The sequence below is a fragment of the Zootoca vivipara genome, chromosome 1 (assembly GCF_965207765.1).
Source record: "Zootoca vivipara chromosome 1, rZooViv2.hap1.1, whole genome shotgun sequence".
Lineage (NCBI taxonomy): Eukaryota > Metazoa > Chordata > Lepidosauria > Squamata > Lacertidae > Zootoca > Zootoca vivipara.
The window spans coordinates 28,164,473-28,179,072 of record NC_142582.1 but is presented as its reverse complement, the minus strand read 5'-3'; the positions used below and the strand labels follow the sequence as shown (position 1 = coordinate 28,179,072).

Genomic DNA, 14,600 nt, shown 5'->3' with positions numbered 1-14,600 from the left:
TACTCACACCAGCACAGATTAATTAGCAGCAGATTCGTTTCCATTTGTGCATACGCCGGAGGGCACTGAATGGCGGGAATGTCTTTACGGTGTTTGTCTCATTGGCTGGAGATGAATTAGGAACGGCTTAAGGACTCCCATTAACTGGTGTGGAGCTGGTTTGAGAAACAACGCATGAAACAGGAGTATTTCACAACAAAGGACAGGATGCATATGCATTTTGGATAATGTCATGTGAGCATATATTAAAAAACCCGGCACTGGGAAGGCAGTGAGTGCACAGGAAACAGAAGTGTGCGCACAGTCTAGGCTACCTTTTCCTGTATAAGCTGTATAAGCTGCCTTATACTGAATAAATCCATTAGTCCAATTGCCAATCCTGACTGGCAGCAGCTCCCCCAGGATTTGAGGCAGACCATATTTTACCTGGAGCTCCTAGAGCAGGCACCCCCAAACTTCAGCCCTCCAGATGTTTTGGACTACAATTCCCATCTTCCCCGACCACTGGTCCTGTTAGCTAGGGATCATGGGAGTTGTAGGCTAAAACATCTGGAGGGCCGCAGTTTGGGGATGCTTGTCCTAGAGATTGAACTTGGGATGCTCTATCACAGAGCTATGTCCCTTTCGGAAATACTCCCTTACCATAGGAGTCAGCTCTTAGGGACCGAGGGAGCATCAGCCCCTCCAATAAAATATTTGAGGGTGCTGCCCCCCCCAAGTTGATGGGCATTGGCATTCAAACAGTGTGCATGCACTGCGTCATGTGATCGATTCTGCAGGCTTACATGCCCCATTATTTTATTCAAGTTGGCACCCTGCCCCTTACTCCATGATGCATGCATGCATCTGACCCATGAGGACGGAAGGAGGAAAAGAAGCAAAATGTCCAGCCTTCAAAACACTTGTTTTTGTTTTTATTTTATTGTTCATTTGTTTCCTAACAAATAAGTGTACCTGGACGCAAACTGTAATATTATTTGCTAGTGCACATGTGTCAACAAGAGACGGTCCACGCCAAGCCTTCTTCTTAATTCTCCTTTTCTTATCCTGCTTCCAGAATATGCTTAATCTGTGCAGCTCGTGTTGCTTTCTAGCAAAGCACGCGTCGTTCTGCTTGCTGTGCAGGCCCATGGAGAGGAGAGGAGGGGCGGGGGGGGGGCTCTCCTTAAGCCAGGGAAAAACACTGCTTGAGGAAATGGGTCATGTGGGTGTAGAGGTGCTTAAGAGAAAGGCCTGGAATCCCATGGTTCTGGTCAGCATACCACTGAAGAGGAAGAGAATCACGTATTTTAACCCCATAATTAATTACAGTACAGTACCAGGATCTAAAGCATCAGTGGTAGCTAGTTCTGTGAACAGCAGCCCTCCCCTCCCTGCTGCCCCCCAAATGCTGCAGGACAAACCACACTTTTGAAAAGAGTTTCAAAGGCAGTCTCAACCTGTGATATGGCACAGGGAAGGTCTGCTGTTTCAGGAACCAAAGAAGTAAACCTAGCCCTCCTCCCCAGGGGACACAATAAATATCTGTGTTTTCCCTCTTCCCATCTGCTTAAACTTGCATATAAGGAAATGGCCAGGGCTGCAGTTCCCAAAGATCCATCAGGGATCCACCTGTCTCCCAGCTTTTACAGCTAACTAGGCATTATCTATATAACCTGTTTTCAGTTACACATCTTTATTCTTGGAGCACAAAAGTAATATTGAATAGTGCACCTCTGAGCATGTACAGAGTGAGCAGAACCATTCCTATCTACTGGTATCAGAGATCAGGGAAAGGCGACTTTCAGGTATTTCGTGGTGCTTCAGGAGAAGCAGTTCATTCTCTCTCTCTCTCTCTTTGGTTGTTTTGTTTTTTCTAACAACATTTTAATGTGAAAAATGATTAGAGGGATTTCAGAGTTCTGCCCATTTAATGTTTTCAATAGAATTTTTTAAAAAAATGCTCAAGATCCTTTAATTGGAAATTCAGCTTGGAAGTTCCTGCAAAGCATGTGCTCTCCTGCTGAACTACATACAGTCCCTGATAAACCTAATCTTGGAATTAGACAATGCAACATTATAATTAAATTGTTTGATAATATCTACCATTGCCTGAAAATCCACTTGTGCGTTGACTAAGGCTTTGGAGATCTGTGCTGAGTTCTGAAAATGTACATTATCTGAAATGATAAAGTGGGGGGGGGGACTAAATGAAAATGGCTGGTTAAAAAGAAACCCCAAACACACCTGGTAAAATACCAGAAAGCACACAATTGTGCTGCATTAGACATGCCATGAGTTATTAAACTCTACAGCAGACATAGAATCATGATCAACAATGAATCAGCTTTGTTTGATGGGCTGGAAAGAAAAACATAAAATGTATTGAGAGTACTGACCCTCATTGTGTGGACACAGAAGAAAGCTTAGCATTTCCTAACCAAAGTGATTTCTCAATATCTGTACTAGCTTTTCATAAACCTCACCATCTGCTGTTCCATGGATGAGAAGGTACTCCACACCACGGAAGTTCTCTGCTTTTGCCATCACTGTCGAATTCTGCAGGGAGAGACATAAATGAGCTACTCAGTGGTTGCCAAACATAAAACCCTTTTATGATGGTGGCGACCATCAGCAATAAGAACTGCTTGGCCCCACAGATTCCCTACTAGGCTTCTGAGCTTTCTTCCCCATGAAAAGCTTGAACATTGGTGAGGGTCTTGGTGGCTCACTTAATTATTCTTCTATGTGATGTAGCAATTGTGATGCGCTGCTCGACATGCTGCTCCCCCCCCTCTTTTGCCTTTTTTATTTCCCAGAGATTGCATTTTGGTGTGTTACAATTTGAAGATAAAGGGGGGGGGATAGAAAAGGAATTTAAAGAAAGTGGCTGGATCTAGACACACACACAAAAAAACATTTCAGGAAAACGTGTTGTCAGCCTCATAATGGGAAATCACGTTAGCGAAAGATCGAACTCTACAGTGGCACCTGGTGTCACAGTGTTATAACACAGTTAAAATGCTTTTCCTTTACTAATGTAGCTGAGTCCAGTGAAAAGAGAGAGAGAGAGAGAGAGAGAGAGAGAGAGAGAGAGAGAGAGAGAGAGAGAGAGAGAGAGAGGCCAGCTTCTAATCTCTCAGAGGCCAGCTTCTAATTACGTAGTAGGTCCAGACTCTGACCTTGAGTAGACAACAGTGCACAAAGTAACAAACCATTCTCATCAAATGATTTTCAACCCCTTTCCCTCCTTTCTCTTCTGCTACCGTCTTCTCTGAATCTACACTCAAGTATATATTATGGAAGCAGTGGATGGTAGAAGTGGCACACATAGCACTAAGCCAAGGAAAGAAAGGCAGGGAAGGAAGTTGAGGTGAACTGGTAAAAGGAGAAGAAGAAAGAGAGGGAAATGTTTCGTTATTCTTACTCTGTAGTGCTCCAGATTGTCTTCTTTGGTTGGCAGACCCATAAAGCGCTCCGTGTAGATGGATGCTGCAAGATACAATAAATAGCATGTTGATAACAGGATACAAACACAAAAGTCCATATGCAAGAATGTCAATGGCTAGTAGCCACAAGGGAGAGAAGATGCTCTGACTCCATGGATGGAAGCTGTGCGCCTCTGAATACCAGCTGATGGAAACCACAGAAAGGAATAGTGTTGTTGTGCTCATGTTCAGCTTGCAGGCTTCCCCTAGGCATCTGGCCAGCCACTATGAGAACAGGTTTCTGGATTAGATGGGCCATTGGCAAGATCCAGCGAGCTCATCTTATGTCTTGAACAGCAAATGTCAGCAAGGTTTACTCCTTGCTGTGCATTCAGATGTTCAAATACATTGCTCTTAATTTCCCACAAGGAATGTTAAAACCGGATGTTTGCCCTGCTGTAACTCGTGAACCACTGGACACAGGTCACCAGACATACAGTGGTGCCTCGCTTAACGAATGCCCTGCTTAACGAAATTTCCGCTTAACGAAAGGATTTTTCGAGCGGAGGTTGCCTCCCTAGACGAATTCCTTTTATGAAAAATTCATCTAGCGAATCGCGGTTTCCCATAGGAATGCATTGAAATTCAATTAATGCGTGTTCCTATGGGCAAAAAATTTTTTTCAATGCATTCCTATGGGATTCGCTAGATGAATTTTTCGTTATAAGAAAAGACCCGTGGAACGAATTAAATTCGTCTAGCGAGGCACCACTGTACATTAGTGGCCAAAACATGGAAAGCTTTTGGAAAATCTGTGTTTCTGAGCTTTGGTGGCTCATGACAAAAGTCTTTTTAAAATAATAATACCATACAATCATATATCATTAGAAAGACAATTCAATGCAGAATATAATGCAACAAAGTTTGTTGAATAACCTTTATACCATCAAAGGTTATAGCAAAATAAAAGAAGGCATACAACCCAAAAACCAAAGATAAAGGGTATTTCATTACATCTCGCCATTTAGAGTACCATTAATCACACAAATTCTCCCCACACCTTTTGCTGTCAACCAGCCCCAGAGTAGACAGCAGCAAACCTCTACCAATTCTTCTTATGCACTTTATTCCATCACTGCCAAATATGGATATCCTGTCTTCAGATTAAAAAAGTAATTCAACATAGTTTGTTACATTATATTCTGAATGAAATTATCTTTCTAATGATATATAATTTTATTCTTAAAAACACTGTTATGAACCTTAGAAATACAGTACAACTTTTCCTAAAAGTTTCCACAGTTTTGTCCACTAGTGTATAAAATGGCCCGCAATTCATGTACAGTAGCCTCCTGAGGACTCAAAAATGAGCTGTCTGGGGCTGCAGAACTGCAGGGCAAAGCACAATACATGACTCCCAGCATAGTTGCATGTTGTGCAGTCCTGGTCCACATTAAAAGCATGATTCAGCCGAAGTTTACATTCTGAAAATCCCACTGATCTCATAGGGAAAGGAATTGAGCACATGTGCTTATCTCTCCCTCTAGCATCGTGCTTAACTCTGGCAGCACCAGACCCTAAGGAATTTGCAGAGGGAGTGTTTTTGCTTTACTTCTGGGAATAGCTGCCTTGCAATATGGGGAAAGAATCAGCAGTAGTCGGGGCCAGTCATGGGAGGGGACTGGTGGAGCTGTACTCATAAATGTTAGGCTGGCGGTATCTTAAGGCTATGAACATCCACCAAAACAAACTCTTTTTTTTCCTTGTAAAAGGGCCACAGACAACCACGTAATTCGGTCAGTGCAAATATTTTTTTTGCAAAGGGAAGGAAAATTTATTAAGCTAACTGCTTCTTAAACCTTGTCTCGTATTCAGAACTCAGGAAGGCTATGGTGAGTGATTTTAATACAATCCTCCGTAAAATGCATAAATTTCAAGTTGGTTTCTTTATGCCAAAGAAACTTTTATTTATAAATTCAGTCTTGCTACACATGGAAATGGGTTCCTATGTGTGGATCACTGCACATATAAGATGCCGCTGGAGAGGGGGGAAACCTTTGAATCTGGTCCCAAGAATTAGATACTTGGCTCCGAGTGAAGGATGGTCACTGCTGTACTTGGAAAGAGCCTCCTTGCACCCCCCTTTCCCCTACTTTCCATCCTTTTAGAGTGCAATCCTAACCATGTCTACTCAGAAGAAGCTAGCCTTGTTGAATTTGGTGGGGCTTCCTTCCCCCCAGGTAAGTGGGGTTTGGGTTGCAGTCTTAGGAAAACATGGACTCTTGCTATCGGTCAGCAGAGAGTGAGGGTGGCACACAATTTTTGTCACAATATTATTCCAAATGAAACACATTCCTTGACTGTCGGCTCAGTTTCTCAGTTTCTCGCGTGTGTGTGTGTGTGTTTTGAAGAATTTGTTCCTAGCCGAGGCCAGCGGTTCTTGTAAATTTCGCAAGCGGCAGAGCACCTCACAGTGACATCATTGCTAAAACAATTCATTGTCTATGACCTGCTTTCAAGGTGTGATGTTGACAAGTTGTTTCCATACCATAATACTCCCAGCTGGAGACAGGAGCCACTGCCATCCCACACCGAAACACTCCAGTGCCAGACCCAAGTGCCAGCGAGGCAACGTAGCCACCGTAAGACTAGGGAGAAACAGGATGGAAGTTAGTAACCTTGAAATGAAGTATTAGCTCTCTAAGAATCCAAGTGGTAAAGCATGAAAGCCAAAGGGAATATTTGCTTTGGCAGCTGAGGGTGCAACATAAGCCAAGGATTCTCCAGCATAAGTCTGAGTAATTCTCTACCAGGCACAGGGACAAGCAAATGGGTTGCGCAGTTTCTTTCCATTTATGCAGTAGCTTTCCTTGTGAGTTTGATTCCTAGGGATGTGGTCCTTTGTGACCAGATGTTCTGCTATGCTGCTAATCTCAAAAGCAGTGAGAGGGAAAGCAGCAGTAAGGAAAAGGGTCTGCAAGGCAGGTAGCATTGAGCAATCCTCATTTCCCCAAGTGGTGCCATTCCCACAGCAGCTCTAGAGCATTTAGTATTCTTTGGATGGGACACCACTAGAGTAATTCAATGAAGTAACTTTGTGCTGTAACTATGTACCAGGGCCAGCCCATGATGAAGCCAGGTGAGGTGGCCTCCTCAGGTGGCAGGATCTCCAGAGGCAGAAGATCACAACGTAGATACAATTCCAAGCACAGTTCCAAGTGTTGGTGCTAACCTTTAAAGCCCTAAGTGGCCTCAACCTTGTATACCTGAAGAAGCATCTCCACCCCTATCAGTCAGCCTTGACACTGAGATCCACCTCCAAAGGTGTTCTGGCAGTTCCCTCACTGCAAGAAGTGAAGCTACAGGGAACCAGGCAGAGGGCCTTCTTGGAGGTGGCACCGTCCTTGTAGATAAATAACTACCGGTATACAACTTTAAGAAGACACCTGAAGGCAGCCATGTATTGAGAACTTTTTAATGTTTTATGTTTTATCATGCTTTTATATGTGCTGGAAGCTGCCCAGAGTGGCTGGGGCAACCCAGCCAGATGAGTGGGCTATAAATAATAAAATTATTATTATTAGATCTTTATTCAGGGCTGGCCCACCTAGGAAGCCTGGTGAGACGACCACCTCAGGTGGCATGGTCTACTGGGGCAGTCAATCCTGATGTTAATCTTCCTTCCCTCCTTGTTCTTGATGTGTCACATTTCACCCTCTGGATAGGCTGGGTGGTGATACTGGGACCCAGTGCTATTTCTCTAGACAAAGTAGTGCTGTAATTCACCATAAGAGAATTCCCTTGTTCTCTTATAATGGCAATGGTGCCCACCTGAGAGGTGCTGGAACTCAATTCTGGTGGGTTCTGGCTGGAAAAATGCCCTGCTGGGTCTCAAGAGTAATTTATTATTGGGGATGTGAAATTGTCCCTCTGATCAAGATGCGCAGGAAGACCTTGAGATACAGAATGGAATCAAGGAAGCACCCCAAAGAGGAAATGTTGTAGTAATGGGTGACTACAACTACACTCACATAGACTGCTAGATACCTCTTCCAGTCACTGTGAAGAGGCAAAACCGGGTGGCCATAAAAATGTAGTAACTAAAAATAAACATTATTTGGAGTAAGGTTCATGGTGCACAGTGGGACTTGCTAACTTCTAAGTAAACATTCACAGGATTATCCCGCAAAGTTGCAATCCTATGCACGGTCACTTAGAAGCAAGCCCTACTGAACTTTGTTGTTGTTTAGTCGTTTAGTCGTGTCCAACTCTTCGTGACCCCATGGACCATAGCACGCCAGGCACTCCTGTCTTGCACTGCCTCCCGCAGTTTGGTCAAACTCATGTTCGTAGCTTCGAGAACACTGTCCAACCATCTTGTCCTCTGTCGTCCCCTTCTCCTAGTGCCCTCAATCTTTCCCAACATCAGGGTCTTTTCCAAGGATTCTTCTCTTCTCATGTGGTGGCCAAAGTATTGGAGCCTCAGCTTCACGATCTGTCCTTCCAGGGAGCACTCAGGGCTGATTTCCTCAAGAATGGATAGGTTTGATCTTCTTGCAGTCCATGGGACTCTCAAGAGTCTCCTCTTACTACTGAACTTACTCCTGAGTAAACATGCGCAGGAATGGGATGAACAAGCGGGAGCTACAAGGGACCAGCCCACTGACAACATTCCACATGGATCTTCATCAAGTGCCTTCTCAAATGAAATAAACCACAGAGCTACCGAGAGAACTCTGGTGTGTAGTAGCTAAATAAAGACTTGGAGCGTCAGAGTGCAGTGCCTTCATGCCCTGTATTCAAGACACATCATGAAGCAGGCTCAGATCATCCCACACAGTTACATAATCCTTTGCTTCTTGATCACACCCACAATGCTGAAATGCTTAGCTGCCTGCCATCTAGGGTGGAATGGAGGCTGACTCACACGTCTGCTGCCTCCTGGCAAAAAAATCGAAATTGGTCCACAGCTGGACCAGTTGACTCAGAGAGACAGAGGGCTTAGCATCTGGAAACAGCAAGAAGGAGACCATGGAGACCAGTAATATATATATATATATATATATATATATATATATATATATATGGACTGAAGGGGGAAATCTGCAAGCATAACTTCTCCCTTCCATCCTTCAGCTGGTGGGTAAAAGGTAAAAAAGGTAAAAGACCCCTGGGCGGTTAAGTTCAGTCAAAGGTGACTATCGGGTTGCAGCGCCCATCTCACTTTCAGGCCGAGGGAGCTGGTGTTTGTCCACAGACAGCTTTCCGGGTCATGTGGCCAGCATAACTAAACTGCTTCTGGCGCAACGGGACACCGTGAGCCAGCGCGCACAGAAATGCTGTTTACCTTCCTGCCACAGCAGTACCTATTTATCTACAAGCACTGGCGTGCTATCAAACTGCTAGGTTGGCAGGAGCTGGGACAGAGCAACGGGAGCTCACTCCGTCGGGGGGATTCGAACCTCCGACCTTCTGATTGGCAAGCCCAAGAGGCTCAGTGGTTTAGATCACAGTGCCACCGGCTGATGGGAATATCCCCTGAGCAGAACTTGCCTTAGAGCAGGCATCCCCAAACTGCGGCCCTCCAGATGTTTTGGCCTACAACTCCCATGATCCCCAGCTAACAGGACCAGTGGTAGGGGAGGATGGGAATTGTAGTCCAAAACATCTGGAGGGTCGAAGTTTGGAGATGCCTGCCTTAGAGGATGCTCCACAGTTTTTGAAGTGCTCAAAGATAATCAACGTGCTCTAAAGAATTAAAACTTAAAAGACAATTCCTTTCCATGGGCCGAAAAACTAATATGCCAAGAAACGAGAGAGAGCAAAATGGAGGGGAGGTGGGCAGAGAGAGAAGCTTTGACACACAAATGGCAATGTCAGTCATAAAAAACAAATTATTTTGTGAACTTTCGGGGGGGGGGGAAGAAGCATGTTCTTCCTATGTTATTTATCCTACTTGCCCTCGGGTGTTCTTGGGACTGGGTGAGCTTAGCAAACTCAACATGTACACCCACCCACTATTTCCCAGATACTAAGCCCAACTTCCGAATACCTTATCCATAGCATCATTCAATCACACCCTGCTAGAAGAGGACGCCTATAGCTATGTCAACATTGGCCACCAGCCCAATAAATAAAATAAAATAAAGTTTGTTAACATAAGCACTCGGCACCAAAACAATAAAATAAAATAGTTTGACCTCTAGTACCAGCAAGTTTACTCTGTCCTGTATTGTGCTTCTGGGCAAGCTGCTCTTATGGGAATCCAGGCCAAGGAAGATAAACAGGAAAAACAAGCAGTGACAGACCTATGATAATTTTTCCTGGCAGAAGAGCGCACTTGAAGAGAGTGAGACCATAACACTTCTTGAGAGATATAATCAGAGATTAAGTAACATTAACAAAATGGAAATCATTGGACACAAGAAATTAATTGTTGGCTAGCAACTGACTTAAGTTTGCAGGCTCTGTACTGCATCCTGTTGGGGAACTGTTCGTCCTAGGTTTAGCAAAATGCCATTAAATCATAATAGGCTCATCCAGACTTGTGCTTGTTCTACCACTCCCCCCCCCCCCCCCCGGAAACCCCAATCTTCACCGCTGAATGAGAGCACGTGACAATAGGGTTCTCTGCAGATTGTTCCGATTCAGCGCTAAAGAGTAGGTTTTCCCAGGGAAAGTGGCAGGGGAAACAGAAAACTACTTGGACCCATTCTGTTTTGGGTTTCCCCTCCAACCCTCTAGAGCAGATGTGCAGGGGGAGAGGGAGAGAGAGATGAAGTCCCATTGCTCAAGCAGAAGTCCTTGTGCTTAAGAGATAATATGTTTAGATGCACGAAGCACAATTAGATTACAGTTTGCCCAGGTTTGGCCATCATGATGTCAAAATCAGGCATCCCCAAACTGCGGCCCTCCAGATGTTTTGGCCTACAACTCCCATGATCCCTAGCTAACAGGACCAGTGGTTGGGGGAGATGGGAATTGTAGTCCGAAACATCTGGTGGGCCGAAGTTTGGGGGTGCCTGTCTAAAATGGAAGCAAAAAGATTTCAAAGCTGTCAGACACGCCAGAGGAGGAAGGGAAAGCATGTGATCTCAAATCTCATCTATGCTCAATCTCATAATGCTAAACTATGGTTCAGCATTATCTCATAAAGAATCAAGCCCAGAAGAAGGACAGTGTTGATGCAGCTGAGGTGGTGATTAAATCTAGTATATATTGCAGACATGCAACAGTTTAGATGTCCCATGGAGAAGAATGAAAAAGCGGGGACCGTGCATAAGAAACCTCCATGCACTTCACCAAGGCATTTACAAATAGGAGCTGTAAACAGAACAAGGTTAAACAAGGTTTTTATTATAAAAAAGTATACATACCCATCCCCATATGGCTATCCTTTTTTCGTCAATAAATCCCATGTCTATAAACTTTCTGTTCAAAAGAAAAAAGTGTTTCGTTAGTTCAAAAAACAAGGGTGATAAAATAGCTTTTGTTTTTGAATATTTTGGGGTTCCATTAAGATTTGTTGTTGTTATGTAGCAGAAAATTATGGTTATTGCTCTAATGAATTCAAACGCTCTGTGATTTAAACTGGGGTTTGAAACTAGTAGCGCTGAACACAATGGGACACTTTGGATAGTAACATGAAACAATAGTTTAGTGCATTATGGGGAGGCTCAGTACTCTTCCCTGTCTTCTTCTGCTGTGCGACAGGAGGAGATCGAAAGCTTCTGGTTTTAATTTAAACTAACCAGAATTCCCCCATTGCATCTTGAATTCATACAAGCCAGGATCAAACTGTGGCTCGCTATGTTTGGATGTGATGAGGAACCCTGGTTATCTTAGAACTGATCTACTCCCTCTTGTGCATATGCTTGCAAGAATCCTATGCTGCAAAATACTTGGTGTACTCAACTTCAAATACTGACTCAGTTTTCATGAAGAGCAAGGTACTCTGATGAATGGTAGCAAATTATCAAAGCATATCCAAAGCCTGATTCGATATCAATAAAGCCTTATACAGTACCAACAATTCAAATCAATAGTTATGACCTATAAAGCTCTAAATAGCTTGATATTTCAACATGAGTTTGTGATTATTTTATTGTTTTTTAAAGTCTTCATGAAAAGTCCTCTCTTTCTGCCACTCACTTTCCTCTCTTTCTGCCACCTCTGTTTTCATCTGCTAGCCAAACATACGAAATTAAGACAAAGACTTCATGTTGCCCACCCTTGTAATAGACAGACCCCAAATATTCCCCCCATCTTAGGACATGCTCAAAACCCTTTTCCCTGGTATTTTCCAGTGCAGGACAGTAGCTACCGTAAGGAGAATCCCAAGTTGAAAACCTGACCCATCTATTATGAGTGGCTTTAGGCAACTTAGTCTCTCCCAGCAAACCTACACGGCTGATTTGCACAGGACTAAAACTTTTCCTCTGAGTAGCTCAGTAATGAACAAGGAGAAAGATTGTGCAAAGATTGTCTAGCTAAAAGAATGAGGAACATAAATGCCGGCTGAAAGGTACTTAGAGAGAGCTCAGACGGGGAAGATAACCGGCAACTTAAAGCAAATTACTGTATTTTACATTACAGCTTCTGGAGAACGCATAAACAATATTTTGGAGAGTTTTGCCAGCTAAATTACTTGGGATTAGATAATCTAAGGGGTTTTTCTTCAGATGCCAACCACAAGAATGTCTTCATTTCTAAGTTGGTTTTGACAAAGCAACAAAAACAATACACAATCCAGAGAAGTAGTCGACAACTCTACAATACATTCATTCCAGATTCTGCCTCAGAGGGTAATTCTGTATTGTCAGTCTATTTCTGGCTACAATACGAGCTTATCCACCATGTGCTTTTATGTATCAACATTGCAACATATTGCGTTGATATTTTCATCAATAGCATTTGCTATTGCTTGTGGGTCCTAGTGATTTCGTCTGTAGTTTTTGAGCTTGAAGAGAACCAACATGACCATGGATTGCAGTACTAAAACCAGGGTGCAGGGTGCTATATCTAAATGGAGTTGCGGGAAGGTGCCAAAGGGGGCTGATTTGACACGTTCTCTTAAAGCAGCAGCCACTTCCATGAAAAATGTCAGAAAAATAGCTAAAGACAAGCTATGAGAAGGCAAGTGGTTAAAGAAGAGGAGGAAATGACAGAACGGCAGAAACAAGTAGGTCAAGCAACTGTTTGCTATTCCCCAGTCTGCGGCTTGCTGTTTTAATTATTATTACAAAATAAAAAAAACTTGAGGAAGCCAAATTTCAAAGAAAAACAAACAAGGCCATTTTCACACCAGGAACCTCATCAACCTCCCTGAGGAGGAGCCCAGACATAGCAAGTGGGCAATTCAGACCGGGTGGAGAGACCCGGCAAATTTCTCTCGCCACAGCATTCTCCAGCGGAGTTCTTGGCCTTTGCAGTTACCTGTTGATTGCAGATTTGGAGCTGAAAAGCTGCAACCATTCTAGTACAAAGCACACTGAATGCACACAACAACCAGAGTCAATTGAATGCGTGTTTTCAGACACATTTTCCTTTTATTTTGCAGCAAGTTGAGCCATTTACACACACACACACTCTTCTCAGATGTGGGCAGCCTCAGATTTTTCTTTTTTGGGGGGGGATGTTTCCAGTCTCTCTTGTATTCTTATTGTTGCACACCATTACGATATCTGCTAATGTTTAGTTGTCTATAAATTTCCCAAATTAAATGAACGAACGAACGAACGAACAGAAGAGCAGCTTGGTTTTACCTTAACCTAGGAGGACGGGCACCCACCACATCCTCTGTTGTATCTGAACACTTTAGAGCAATTAAAGCCAATTCATAAGTTTTATAGTTACTATAAAACAAGGCGTTCTTGCGTTGTGCAATAGAAAAGCAAGTATGTGATGGCTAGGGGGTTCAAAATAGTGTAATGTCTCATCTGTGTCAATCTTCGTTGCTGGTTGTTTTTTTAAAGTTAGGTTAAAGCAACATGATTCTTGATACGAAGAGGAAATGGAAGAGTCAATAAGCAGAAAGAGGACATAAGAGATACTGTAAAACCTGTTTAGATAGGCATGTTATCAGGTATATAGATCAGAGGTGTTGGATACCAGAGTTCATGGGTTCTATTTCTGACTCTGCTATTCAGAAGCAACCCTACATCATTTGCAAAGCCCTTTTACCAACGGATTGTAAAAAATAAAATAAAAAATTCAAAGAGGTTCGCCAATAAAATAAGGTGCAAAAGACTGATTTGTTTCAACTGCAGAATTAGCAATACGTGGCACCCTGTAGCAGGGCCACTTCTGCAGACTGAAGTGGTTGAATGGATGCATATGACGTAAGGGAATATTGCAAGGAAACGTGTCCCAAACCATTAAGGGCTTTATATACCAATGGTAAAACCTTGAACTTGGCCCAGTAACAAATTGGCAAGCAGTGAAAATCTGTGAGTTGAGCTGTTATATGCTAATAGGGTCTCACTCCTCTCAGCAACCGTGCTGTAGCATTCTGCCCTAACTACTGTCATAGCTGCCAAGTTTTCGCTTTTCTCGCGAGGAAGCCTATTCAGCATAAGGGAAAATCCCTGTAAAAAAGGGATAACTTGGCAGCTATGTACTGTTTCCAGGTCAAGTATAACAGAAGCCCCACATACTGTACAGTGCATTGCAGGAAATCATTATTGAAGTCACCAATGCCTGAACTACTTTGGTCAAGCTCTCCCAATCCAGGAATGACCACAGTCACAGCTGCTTCTAGGCACCACTTCAGTGGGAAAGCTGGATGCAGAAGCAGCCTCTTTCATTAAGTAATGCCCATTTTGCCAAAATGGGGTTACAGTATTTGCTCAGTGATAACGCCCCCCCCCAAAGTGACCAAGTATCTCATGCATGAAAAGCACTCCCAGATGTTTGTTAGTATATCTAAATTTGAGGTGTTCTTTGTAACATTCCCAGAAGAGAACGAAATTTGAACTAGCATGAGAAAATTCAGACAAATTCATAGAGAATAGAGCTACTTATTCATGGAGAATCTACTACTTTCAGCTCCTATGCTCTACCTCCACTGTTGTACACCAGTGAACATCAGTTGCTAGGAAGCGCAGGTGGGGAGAATATTGTTACTCTCAGATTCTGCTTGTAGGCTTCCCATGGGAATCTAGCTGGCCATTGCAAGAACAGGATGCTGGACTG

General features: G+C 43.3%; 1 protein-coding gene across 3 annotated transcripts in view; it reads right to left on the bottom strand.

The window, feature by feature from the left end:
- Positions 1-902: 902 nt before the first annotated feature.
- The window catches only part of FAP (fibroblast activation protein alpha), a 50,039-nt gene continuing 36,341 nt past the window's right edge, over positions 903-14,600 (bottom strand). For all 3 annotated transcript variants that reach the window (XM_088661076.1, XM_035132591.3, XM_035132580.3), the window contains 6 exons: positions 10,784-10,838; positions 5,956-6,055; positions 3,407-3,471; positions 2,466-2,538; positions 2,086-2,159; positions 903-1,264 (listed from right to left, as the gene is read on the bottom strand). In XM_088661076.1, coding sequence (XP_088517202.1) covers positions 1,166-1,264; positions 2,086-2,159; positions 2,466-2,538; positions 3,407-3,471; positions 5,956-6,055; positions 10,784-10,838 — 466 coding nt within the window. In that variant the 3' untranslated portion in view covers positions 903-1,165. The remainder of the gene's footprint in view (positions 1,265-2,085; positions 2,160-2,465; positions 2,539-3,406; positions 3,472-5,955; positions 6,056-10,783; positions 10,839-14,600) is intronic.